This window comes from Acomys minous, assembly GCF_964271855.1.
Source record: "Acomys minous genome assembly, chromosome: 7".
NCBI classification, from domain to species: Eukaryota; Metazoa; Chordata; class Mammalia; order Rodentia; family Muridae; genus Acomys; species Acomys minous.
Window position 1 is genome coordinate 41,629,855 of NC_140488.1, and position 13,432 is coordinate 41,643,286.

The 13,432-nt window shown below is 38.1% G+C and overlaps 1 protein-coding gene across 7 annotated transcripts in view; it reads right to left on the reverse strand.

Annotated features, from left to right (window-relative positions):
* Positions 1–3,776: 3,776 nt before the first annotated feature.
* The window catches only part of PAK3 (p21 (RAC1) activated kinase 3), a 278,537-nt gene continuing 268,881 nt past the window's right edge, over positions 3,777–13,432 (reverse strand). For all 7 annotated transcript variants that reach the window (XM_084789227.1, XM_084789225.1, XM_084789224.1 and 4 more), the window contains 2 exons: positions 12,775–12,912; positions 3,777–10,294 (listed from right to left, as the gene is read on the reverse strand). In XM_084789227.1, coding sequence (XP_084645353.1) covers positions 10,205–10,294; positions 12,775–12,912 — 228 coding nt within the window. In that variant the 3' untranslated portion in view covers positions 3,777–10,204. The remainder of the gene's footprint in view (positions 10,295–12,774; positions 12,913–13,432) is intronic.

The window sequence follows — 13,432 nt, forward strand, 5'->3', positions numbered from 1 at the left end:
CTGTTGGAGCCAAAGCTTATGCTGAAAGAGATTAAGAGATTAAGAAGAGATTTGATCCTAAATGGAATAAAGGGATGGGTGCCCCCAGAGCAAGGCACCACCCAGCTATGCTTTCAATTTGTGGGAAAGGGGGCTTAAGGAAATTCTGCCTTCTAAAAAGCAACAAAAAGCAAAGCTGCTACAAATGTGATTAAAGGAAGCTAGAATCCATCCCAAGTGAGCAGCCAACCTTGGTAGTGTCATCCCCATGGTTCTGGCTTTAGAATTATGAAAGATACATAACAAAAGGGATAGTGGACTCTTCCTCTATGGTTAAGGGGAGTCACTGAGGTCAGGTAATGTGTTGGACAGAACAGGCACTACATGAGAACCTTGGAATGTCAAGAGGCCAACTCCAAAGTGCCTGCAATAACAGAAGGTATCCAAAGCAAGGATTGCAGAAAAAGTTACAGGTTAAGTTTCATGGCAGATGATGGGTCAGAAAAGCACTAGAATACAAATCTCAGTAGTAGAGAAAGGGATCTGAAAACCAATCATGTTTCCTAACCCATTGACTAGGTGTAAATAATTAAAATAGAACTATTAAATGTTACAAAAAATGTAGCAAAATGGTTTGATCCCATGGAGGTGACCATTTGCTTTCAGGAATAGTGCTACAAATGAATGGCTTACCCCAGGGTCCTACCCAGAATTCTACTAGTACCAGAGACTCATATGTATATTGAAAACACAGGTAAGTAGAGTGGCATGCACTTGAGTAATTGCCTGGTGATGCTGGTTCAGGATTAGCAGACAGCTGTGGTAATGGTGGTATTTACCACATAAGAATGTGGCAAACAAGCCAGGCAGTGGTGGTGCATGCCTATAATCTCAGCACCTGGGAGGCAGAGGCAGGCGGATCGCTGTGAGTTCGAGGCCAGCCTGGTCTACACAGTGAGTTCAGGACAGCCAAGGCTACACAGAGAAACCCTGTCTCGGGGAAAAAAGAAAAAAGAAAAAAGAAAAAAAAAAGAAAGAAAGAAAACATGTGGTAAACAAATAGAATCTAACCAACCAAGAGCCTGGTAGCTGATGCCTCTGAGAATATACAGTACAGCTAACAATTTGTAGTTAGCATTTCAGGTATTAGGCCCACTCTACTACAGTAGAATATGAAGGACTTGGACAAAGCTAGAGTTCCAGCAAACAAGTGAGCAGTACTAAGCTGCAGATGAATCCATTTCTCATTGTTTATGCCTTGTTTCTCCAAGTTGCTGTGGTAAAAAAAATTACTATTGATTTTTATAAAAACTGGTAATTTTACTGTTCATAAAAATAATTTCTACACGTTTTTCATGAGCCTTTGATTTTGCTTAGCCTTTTGCCAACAACTCCTTTCTTCATTCTCCATCTTCCTCCATTGCTTGAACACTTCTGTCCACAGTATTCTTTCTCTCAACTCCTATTTCGCCTACAGTTTATTATGTCCTTTCCTTAAGATGGTCAGTTTCTGGTTCCCTGGCTTTCCCATATATTTCAAGTTAAATATAAAGGATTCAAAGCTATGATCTACACATGAGAGAGAATAAATGACACTTGTCTTTCTGAGCCTGGGTGACTTCACTCAGTACATTTTTCCAGTTATAGTCATTTACCTGCAAAATTAATAATCCGATTTATCATTATTGTTAAGTCATAATCCATTGGGAATATGTCCCACATTTTCCTTATCTTCATCAGTTGTCAGTTATTTTGGTTGAGTCTGTTTCTTAGCTATTGTGAATGAACCATTGATGTGCAAATGTTTCTGTAGTATGATATAGTCCTTTGAGCATATACTTAAAAGTGATATAGATGGGTCATGTTTATGTTTATAGTTAAGGTTCTGTTGATCACTTTTGAGAAGTCTTTAGGCTGATTTCCCCAGTGGCGTCCCTAGTTTACATTCTCACCAACAGTGTATAAAAGGTTTTACTCTATGCCAGCATTTGTTGTCAGGTTCATGATTTGGGCCATACTTATGTTAATGAGATGGAATCTTAAAGTGGTTTAATCTGCATTCCAACCCAGGAAAATATTCAACTAGAAGGGATAGCAGAACAAAAGAGACATGAAAGAAGAGGAGTCTTATACTCAAAGTGAAAGGTTTAAGTGGGTCTAACAGGATTGGGGAGAGGGGAATGTAGAGAGTGTGTTAGCCAAATCCAAGAATACATAAAACCTATGGAAATCTACACACACACACACACACACACACACACACACACACACACACACACACACACCTATATATGTATATACATGGAGGACAGAAGTCCCCTGCATTGGTGGACAATGCTGCTCCCAGATTTTAAGAATTATTAAGTGAAAACTTCAGTGAAGCCCGAATGCACAGCTAAAGAAGCATAGGATATTGCCATTTTTTTTGGTTTTCTACCATCAGTAGATGATAAAATCACATTGCAGAAGATAACACTTTGGATGCAAGGAAGAGAGAAGCTGGCCTCAAATTTACCAAGAAATTCTCTCCAAGCTGGCTAGCTTACAGTGTCAGAAAGTCTGATTTCTGTGTGCAGGCTGCTGAGAGAGAAAAGACATCAATGGTTTTACTCAGTGCTGGACACTGCATGCTATAATACTGACCTGCTGGCAAAGTGACGCCACCAATGCAATAGTTATATGAAGGTTGTAGAGGTGACCAACTGCTTTCTGATTGGGTATGAGGGCTTCTTATTTACTCATATTTACAGTAAATGCCTCCAACTTTCCACATAAAGAGAAAGAAGTATATATATAAGTAACAGTACATTAGAAATCAACTAAGTGACATTTTAAAAAATTACCTTTATCTATGTGTGTGCATCTGGGTGGGTGTGTGAGAGCATGTATATCATAGCGTGGGTGTAGAGGTCAGGAAAACAACTTTGGGGAGTGGATCCACTCCTTCTACCCCATGGATTCTTAAGATTGAACTCTGGTCATTAGGCTTGGAGGCAGGTGCCTTTATCTTTAAAGCCATCCATTGGCATTTGTGGGCAAGATGGGTGGCATTGTATCCGTTTACAGAAAGGTATATTACATTGAATACACACTCCACAAGGAGCAGCAAATGATTTTAAAAAGAAATGTGTAAGTAAATGAATAAAGATTCTCAGTGATGCTCTTTTGGAATTTCTTTGATCCTCTGAAGACCCTGATATAAGATATGAGAAGGAGCTAGAGAGGTGGCTCAGCAGTTACGGGTGCTTTCTGCTCCTGCAGAGGACTAGAATTCAGTTCCCAGCACCCACATGAGCAGGCTCACAACTGCCTGTAACTCTGCTTCCAGGAGATCCCATGCTCTCTGATCTGATACTCATGGGCACCCATACAATTCTGTACATAATGCAAACACACACACATAGGAATAAAAAATCCTTTTAAAAAGATGTAAGACAAATAAGGTCATGAACATGGAATTGCATATTCAGAAATTTCTAAGCAGAAATGTAATCAAAATTGACTAGCTGCTTACATGTAAGTTCTTATGGTGATTTTCCTTCATCTCCCTTTGGGATCTACCAAGTTTTTGCTCTGTATTGAGTATACACATTTACTTTTTTGATCTCAACAGAGAATCTGAGTTATTCAGTGGGAGATTCTTTGGTGTATCTCCTGTATTGGTAAAATGCTAGCCATTTGATCACCTCTGTACCTGTAAGAGAGTGAGTGATACCCTCTAAAATGTGAAAGAGGCAAAGTGATTGATGAAATCAGAGTAGGGCAAGAGAGTAACAGAAGAGGCCAGCAACAGGTAATTGATGTTTGTCATTTTATTTGCAATACTTTAGGTCCAAGTTTCAAACTGCAATATTTTTACACTCAAGACACAGTCATGCACAATCCATATTTCAAATTTCTATTGCTTCAACCACAATTTAAAATAACAATACCAGAAATGAAAAATCCTCAAAAAGATCAGCTGCTGAGGGCAGAGGGATGGCATCATACCATCAGCAAGTCTACAACAGAAATGACTTACTTAAAAGTCAAACAAACAGAAGACCATAACTACCGTTAATCCAAAATTACAGAAGAATTTCACTACACATGGATTTACAAATAACACATTTTGACAAAAGTTATGCACAGCAAAATGAGATACAACTCCGATAAACAGTGAAAATGAAGATCCTTCTCAATTTCTTTTATCAGGATGTTATGAGTTCAATCCCAGTAGATGTCAGTATCTTTGCGATCTGGCTCCTACTGTCGGATGTACTGAGATTTTTAAACACAACCCATTAATGGTGAAAGATCTTACCATCACTAGTGAATATAGTATATGCGGGTCAAAAAAGCACACCACACACAAGCACACACATTGAACTTGAATTTCACACTCAGGGCTGGTTGGCACTCTGCTGTAGGCAGGCAGTAGGGACCATCCACCAAACTAAGTTCTAGTTTACCTTCTTCTTCAACAGCATGCTCCTATAACTAGCCAACTGCTGTGGGAATTTCCATGAGAATTACTTTCTTTGATCCCAACACCTAATTTGTCAGCTAAAAGCATGCGACTGTCTTTCTGTTGCTCTTTTTGCAACCTGTAAGTACATAGGTCCACACTGTGGTCTTCGCCATTAAAATGCTTAGGTTTTGCCATCCTGTGCCATTTCTACTTTAATGCTCTAAGGCCCATAACTGCTTCATAGGAAAAGAGAGGCCCAAGTACAGTTTTATTCGATGAAATGTGACAGTGAGTTTCTGTTCTAGTAGCAAATGTTAGCCACAGCTTAATGGAAACCAGACTTTGCATACAGTGTATAGAAAATGAAAACTGGGAACATTAAGTGGAAAAAAGACATTATAATAAAAACAAAACAATTTTGAAGTTGGAAGGTTTCCACGAGTTTCATCAACATTCCCTAGTGGTGTTAACTTCACTTACTTGAGTTTTTCCATTGTACATAGTTCTACGTAGCTGCAACATAAGAGATTCAGCTTGTGATATTTGCCAGCACTTTGGCAGGTTGAATTTGCAAGGCAAACTGTTACCCCAATGTCAAGTTTTTGGAGAAACCTTGAAGAGTAGTTAACTCAATACCCTTATTTTATAGATGAATAAGTAGAAAGGTGAAGTGATTTGCTTGAGGTCACATAACAAGTAAGGTAAAACGCCCATGATAACATCTAGGTCTCCTTCCTGAGTATGGTTACTTCTACTACATCTGACTCATTCTCTAGCATTATTGTCAGTTTTTGCCTAGGTACCAAATCAGGTGAACACAGTACTTTCCTTCCCACTGGTATTATAGAACAACATTCACCTGATGACCACTTCTGTGGAGACGCTGGTGGCACTAATTAGATTTTATAAGTTCCCCTTGCAAGTTCAATGCTACAAGTTGACACTGTATTTATAGTCAGAGGTGTGCACATGGTGATATCTCGATCCCCACATTTGCAGATTTAGTGAGATACTGTTTATTGATAAACAGACATTCCCATGCATGAGAAGATGGGTTAGATATATTTGACCGCTAATGGAGTGTGGAGCAGAAAAGGATTGATAAAACCCAAAGCTAAACAACCAAGACTTATAGTAGAGATAAGTCTTTTGGAAAAACTCTTTCATAGGAGAAACATTTTCCTTATTCCCAAGGCCCTATGTGTTTCCTTTCCAATCCACATGCAAGTATATGTTCAGTATTGTGTGTTAAGGTTATTCCAAATCCCAGGCCCATAGACTGTCAGTTTACAAATGATGAATTTCAGGCTTCTTCCAAGACTGGGAGATGTTTACACCACACACCATTCACTTGTTTGAGTAAATATTAACTGCAAAGAGTGCAGAACAGGACAAGGTTCAACTGGGATGGCAGGGTGAAGACTTCCATCACATTGTGAGTAGCTAAGTAAACCTTTAGCAGTTTTCTGGGGATATGGTCTGCTTTTGACGACACTATGTAACATAATTGTTGAAGTCCTCACCTAAAATTTCTTTGGTGAGTTAGAAGGAAATTCTTCTCCTTTGGTGGCTGGTCTCCCCTTCTCTTAAAACAAAACAAAACAAAACAAACCTCGATTGCTGCCTACAAGCTCTAATTATGCAGCACAAGAAGACCATCCCAAGGCAAAACTAATAGGACTAGAACTGGATGCTGACAATCTTAAATATTTCTTTTAAAAATTTCGTAGTTAGGTTTAATTGAATATGATAATTTCTATCGAAACCAAAAGGATTTTCCTATTGTCATTTAAAGAAGAATCCTACAAGAATGATAGGTCTTGTTGTGCAAGGAAATGATGGGAGATAGCTCTTTTATCCTTCTATTCTTCCGAAATTGACCTTAAAAATCTTTTAGAACAATCTAGACAGGTGGCATCCAGAACAAGTATTATCATTGGGACTAATCAAGTTGTCAGCCCTCCAATCTAAGGCAAACAAAATAGACACCCAGATGCCATACCAAAGCTGAGGGCAGCCTGTTTTATAGCAGAAGAATGCGTTTGAAGTTCTAGCAGCGATGTCTCCTTAGCTTTGTCTCAGACAATATTCTGACAAGAAAGCATGTGCCATACCTGAGCGTGTGCCAACCTCAGTACCCAGGCAAGTATAAAGCCTACAGAATAATTGTAACTAGGAAATATCTGTGCCCTGCATGCTCTGGGCTCTGGCCAGAGGCATCTGCTTCTGGCATCTCTTCTATGTTTCTATAGTTCCCTTTCTGTTTTTTACTTATTTAAATTAATAATATAACAATATCTAAGAAAGAAAATTTCTGAACAAAAAATTTTTCATATAATCCCACCACCCTACCACAACTCATTTCAATTATCTGTGTTCCCAGTCTTTATTCATATGCACACTTCCTTTTTTACATAGATGGAATCCCTGTTTGTGTTATTTAAAAGTGACTTCATTATAGACTCTCTCTGAGAACTGGCAGCCTCATTAGAAATAAACGACCCACTCAGGAAATGAATAGAATTATTTACACGATCTTTGAGGTGAGAAATACCCATTATAGACAAACATCTCAAACTATTAAGACGGTTATACAGAAAACAGGAAGCAATTTATATTTCTTTTTTCTTTTAACAATGGAATGTGCTTCACAGGGGAGAAAGATGTGAGGACTAGGTGGTTAAACTAAAACATTGTAGGTGCAATTCACAAGCCTGAAAGAAATCTGAATAACACAATTGAAGAATAAATACTTGAGTTAAATCTTTTCATGTGACTTGGCCATCCAGTAGCCAAAATGGTGCATGGACGCACAAATATTTACAATGACACATAGACAAGATCAACAAGAACGAGGTCATTACCCAACATGGTGATTGATTTAGGGAGATTGTGTCATCCCCAAATCCTCATGGGATTATGACAGCGAACTGGATCCTAGCTACAATATTAATGTTCTATTCTTTCTTAAATAAATAATCTTTACTGTGCTTCTCACCCTTCCCTGACTTCCCCACTGCCCTATTCCTACCTCAGGACATTTTGAATCAACATTCAAAAATGTGCCCACAAATGTCTCAGGGCACACTAGTAATGTTAAAGATCTGGATAGGCTCACCCAGATTAAGATGAGCTCAAAACAAAATCAAGGAAAGGGAATAAACCATTACTCATATGGAGGCCAAGTTGTTCAAGTATGCCAAATATGGACCCTTCAGCATCATTTTGGCATGAGGAATGGTTTCTCTCTAATACTTATTAGAAATATGTAAAACTCTTCAACACAAGTCCAAGACTTTAGAAGCTGTTCTCATTTGAACATGTACATAGATATAATCTTGTATGAGTACTGGCTACTGGAACAGATGATGAGATCTTGGTACAAAGTGATGGTAAATAGGTACCTGGCCCCTCACTGTGAATATGCTGCGTGGAGAGCATAAAGAACAGTAATTTCTCTGCCACCAGTGATCTGAAGGATCACTGCTCCAGGGTCCTCTAAATAATAACAACGATAGAAATAACAACAACAACAACAACAACAACAGTAACAACAATAACAACAGCAACAACAAAGGCCTTTACACCATGCAAAGGATGTTAATTGATATCTTAGCCTTCCCAACCAGGGTTTGGGCTCTCTCTACTAGCAGAGCAGAGCCATCAGTCAATTGAACTCTATTTGCATCCCAGGTATTTTATGGAATTCCCTGGCACTACAAGTGGGAAAAATCCTTACTTTAAAATAAAATAAAGTAAAAAATTAATGTTTCTCCTCTCTCACTAAAGAGGCGTGACATTTAGAAAATTTAGGCCCAGATACCTCTTTGCAAAATAAACTTGAAATTAATATAATCCCTTGATTTTCTCTTCACATTTGTCTTTTATTCCATGGTGGATATTTTCAGGGAAGGGGTAAACCCCTTCTTAATTTTTTAATGTAGGAAAATAGGAAGTCCACCAGTGGTATCATCTTCTTAACATAAACATATGATTAGCAGAAACTCTAGAGAACCTGCTTTCATCTTAGTTGCATGAACAGATGTACCTCCTAGAGGAGAGAGGCAGGCACCATAGCTCTCCTCCTCTCACTGAATGTAGATAAATTCTTTTCAGATTTTCTGCCTCTACAATGTAAGACATGCTGTATAGCCCAGTTTGTTGGCTTTTCAAAGGCATAGAGAAACAACTTTCTAGAATTCATACAACTGACTATATACTCAATAGAGATGCATATCTTTTTCTATGTAGACACCATCCAGATGTTTTTCTACTTTCAAAAGATTAACTAATACATTTTAATAAATACAAATAGTAAAATAATAGTCAAATTTGGTAATTTTCCTCAAGCCACAAAAGGAATTCATTTGGACTATTTCTTGGGATATATGAATACAGATCAAAATTATTTTCTTGGTGAACTTCCAACATCTGTATGAATAGGCTTTTAAAGGACAAAAGCCCAAGTAACTAAATAAGTACATACCATATCCCTCAAAAGAGATCAGAGAGATACATAAGAAAATCAGTATCAAATGTTTAGAGCCAAGTGTTGGCTGGGATGTTGTGTTCACTGATTTTCCAATTCTTATTGAGTTGAATTCTTTATTGTATCTCTGATCTCTTGCTCTTTAAAAAATTCTTAAGTGTTACAAATTGTCAAAATGAATCATTTGTATTATGAAGAATGTTGACGAATGGATGTAGTTCCTCAGAATGTGCTTGTTGTACAATGCGTATGTTACAGGAGCACAGGAGAGGATTACTTTCCCTATTATCCTTGCTTCTTTACTGCCCAATGAGGAGTTCTGCATTTTCCCTTTGGCTCTCAGAGAAAGTCCCATCTTTGTGTAAGTAAGGTTTCTCCTATCAGGATATCCTAAGTTTAGGACCTGGACTCACCCAGCAGCGCTGCCACATTTTCAGTGTGTCCTTTTTCTGTCATCACAGAGGCCAACAAGCTGCTTTACATGACAATTCAACTACTACATAAGCATCCATATAAAATGTGACAGTATCTCACAATTAGAGCTTTGTTTAGACACAACAACGTTTAAAAGCCTATCCTGAACACCCATATTCCTCTCTGCTTTTGGAAAATGTCATAAAGGAAACCATTTCCAATACAAATGCAGAAAAATAGGTACACAAACCAAGCCACCACTACAGAAGAAGAATAAAAAATTGCGACTCTATTAGGGCATGGACGTCCACAGCTTCACACAGCACTTGTTTTTTGTTTTTTGTTTTTGCTTGTTTTTGTTTTTTTTTTTTCTTTGCTTTTTTGCTTTCTTTTTAAAAAACATTTTGACATCTTTTATTTTTTTATTCTGGACATCTAATGACAATGCAAGTGAAAAAACATCACATTGGGTAAGGGGATTTGAAAGAGGTTTGAATGCAAGAGGGACTACTCTCTAACTTAAAAACAAACACAACACTATGAAGAGGGAGTGTGCATCTTTGAGAAATCCTTTTCTTCAAAGTAAATGCACAAAATGAGGGGATTCACTACTGGCTCTTTCGCTTCACGGTGGAAGTGACCACTTAACGGCCACTTCTACATTGCTGCCCTGTGTGGGCTGCGGTTCAGGCTTACAAATAAATTACATAATCTGAGGGAAGTAGGAAAAAGGCTTATAAGAAGTTTCTATTCACTTGAAAGTTAAAGAACCCCCACCCCAATTGACTGTCTTTTCTTGCACATTTCCTGCAGCAGAGTTTTTATTTCAGTCTTACTCATCAGGGAGAAGGTGAGGGGTAAGGCTTGCACTTCTAACGGCTACTGTTCTTAATTGCTTCCTTTGCAGCGATAATCAGAGGAGTGAGGCTGGAGAGAGGCTTGGCTAATTTTAAAAACGGATGCTGTAAAAGGAAGGGGGAAAAAAAAGAGGAATTACTAGAATTCTCCCTTCCCGGTAGAGCAGTTGGTTCTCAACCTTCCTAATTCTTCAGCCCTTTAATAAAGTTTCTCATGTTGTGCTGACCTCCAACCATAAAATCATAACTTCTTCAAAACTATAATTTTGCTACTGTTATGAGTTGTAATGTAAATATACATGGTATCTGATATATGAAGCCCAAAGAGGTTATGACCCACAGGTTGAGAACCACTGCATTGGTGTAACTTTATAACTTCAAATATCTTCTTTTTCATTGAAATGTGTTTTGAGCACTCCTTGAGACAGTATTTAATTAAAAAATCCCCACCAGCTTTTGTTCTTCAGAGTTTTTTCTTTTGGTTTCTTTTTGGTCTTTCCATATCATGGTACCCTATGGAAATTTACTTGGCACAGATAGAAACTCTTTTGTATAGAGCTTGGAAAATTTCACTCAGTAATGGCCAGACTCTCCATTTCTTAAATTGATGAATGGTGTTGGAGCTGCTCTCAGGCTTGAAAAAGCATCTTCAACTGAGCATTAAAATCAATTTTACTCTGAAACCGCTGGCTCCTTACTGCCAAACCCAATAGCTGTGTCTCCATTCGTTCTCTTGGCTCATTAACAAGAGTCGAAGCAAGCTAATCTCCTTTCCTTCTCTCAAATGTTTGCTTCTTTGCGGACCTGTGACAGTCTACTACCTCAGGCCTTTCCCTGGTGCATGTGTTCTGACTCGCCTCCTCCCTTCTCTACTTCCGCTTTCTGCCTCTTGCTCACTATAATGTAGCTCTCCTTAACTTCTTTTGCTAATTCATTTCTTATAGATCTCATTTTAGTCACAGTTTCACCCCATCATCAGCTTTATGGGGATGACTCACAAACACAATAGTGTGTGTGACCTGATGGCATCCCTGTTCTCCTGTCCTACATTTTGATTTGTCTTCTAGACATTTCCTCTAGTGTGCTTGCTTTCCATTTTAAATTCAGCATTTTGAAAGGAATGTTAAAATCTCCACAACGGAGTCCTTTTGTGTGGCACAAAGTACAGGGGCTTTGGAGTCAGAACAATGAAGTTCAGTTCCACCTGTATGATAATTAGATACTTTTCCCTATGCTCTGTTTATCCATGTGTTTACATTGATGATTCTGTATCTTTGACATCCTTGGGGAAGGGGGAAGGTGTGAGAGGGATATATATGTGGTGACAAGCTTGGAAAGATGTGGAAGTGAAGCACTTGCAAGTCATGTTTTGCATTTATAATTTGAGGATCAATTAGAAGATTAACAAAGTGTCATTAGAGAGTCAATACTTTAGGACCCTGTGATGATCTGAAAAATGCTCACAGCAGAAAAGGGATGGTGTAATGGTGCAGCCTTTTCAGTTCCTATACATAAGATTAGCTCTTGTGTTAAGAATTTTTCCCCCAGACATGGGTCCTTGTCTCCAAAAGACTGTTAGAAGCAATTGGAACAGAATTTTCATGCAAAGAATTACTGTAGAACACAGTGAGTGTATGATTAGCACTCTGTATATCCAAGTATTGGACCTTTTGTTTAATGGGTTTATCTACTCAAAGTCAAAGAGAGAACAAACAGTTGTTCTTAGATGCCACAAGTCTTGATATTCATCCCAAAGGAATGGTCTCTAGCAGTGAAACCACTTGTATAGTCCTAGGGATGTGATGCTTTGTCAAATTCATATATCTTTGAAAAATCTACATTAGTTTTCATTTCATGTATGGTGGAAAATCAAGCAATCCATAGCTCAAATTAGAACTCATTTGCCATTCAAGAGTTGTGTGAGCCTCTGTTTCCGCATCTACAAAATAGGGTCACAACAACTCCCCCCACACTGTTGTAAGAACTGAGTGAGACTATATATGTAATGAGTTTGGGAGATAACAGTCCCCAATTATTATCTTCTATATTAGTCCTGAGAGCCATTAAAAAAGACAAATGGTTACAGAGACAGTCTGAACTGCATGGTACTCACCCAGGCAAGCTGGCATCTGCCATTTGGTATCACAAACAAAAGGGCTTTGACCAGTAAAGCATTAGGGTAGCAAATATCATGAAAAAAAATTGCATAGTTGTATAGACAACCACCTCTGGCCAAGAGCACCCGCATATAGCATTCAGAGGCACAAGTAAAATATAGAACAAAAAACCCCAACAATATCAGAGAGACACATTTTGGTTTGTTTTTCTTTGAGGAATCAAATTTCAGGAAGAACAAAAGAGAATTATAGATTAGAATGCAAATTCTTCTTTAAAAGGCAAGGCAACATGATCAATCAATCAATCATGTAATAGATGAATGTCTCTACTTGTGTTGTCCAGGGTCTAACAACAATGGTCTAACTCTAACTACACGTCTTTTAACAGAGATATTTTTCTGTTACACATTAACACAGAAAAGCTCAATGTTATCTTTCTCTTTGTAAATTGCCCTATTTTATTTTCACCTGCAAAAGCTCCTTGGCAGATCCTCTTCTATCCACATCCATCTCAAGACAGCGATTTAAGAAGTCACGGAATACAGCTGACAGTCTCTCTGGATTCTGGAGCTCTGGGGTTCCATTAGTGGCTATCAGATATAAGGCCTATAAAGAAAAAGATCCAAATCTAATTGGCATATACATAGTAAAATTATGTTTTTCTTATTCATATTCTGTATGCTTTAGAGGATAATATGGACATGGTTTCTGCTGAAAGGTGGGACAGAAAATAGGTTGTACTGCTGACAACCTGATTGGTTGTTGACTTGCTTATCCTTCATTAATAGTAGTTGTTATTGTTATAGTAGAAGTTCATCACGTGGATGTACCTTAACTACGATTGTTAGACTTATTGAAGGAGGTTTAAAACAATGTCATTCCTAGGACAATGGACAGAAATGGAGAAGATAAAAGAAGCCAGACCCAGAGAGACAAACATGTTTTCTTTCATAAATGATATCTAGATTTCTCTCTCTCTCCCTCTCTCTCTTTCTCTCATTCTCTCTCTCTTTTTTCACACCACACACACATACACAAAGACACAAACAAACACACACACATACATATTTGTGTGTGTACATACGACATGAAAGTAGAAGAGAAGCTATTAAGGAAAAGAAAGGGG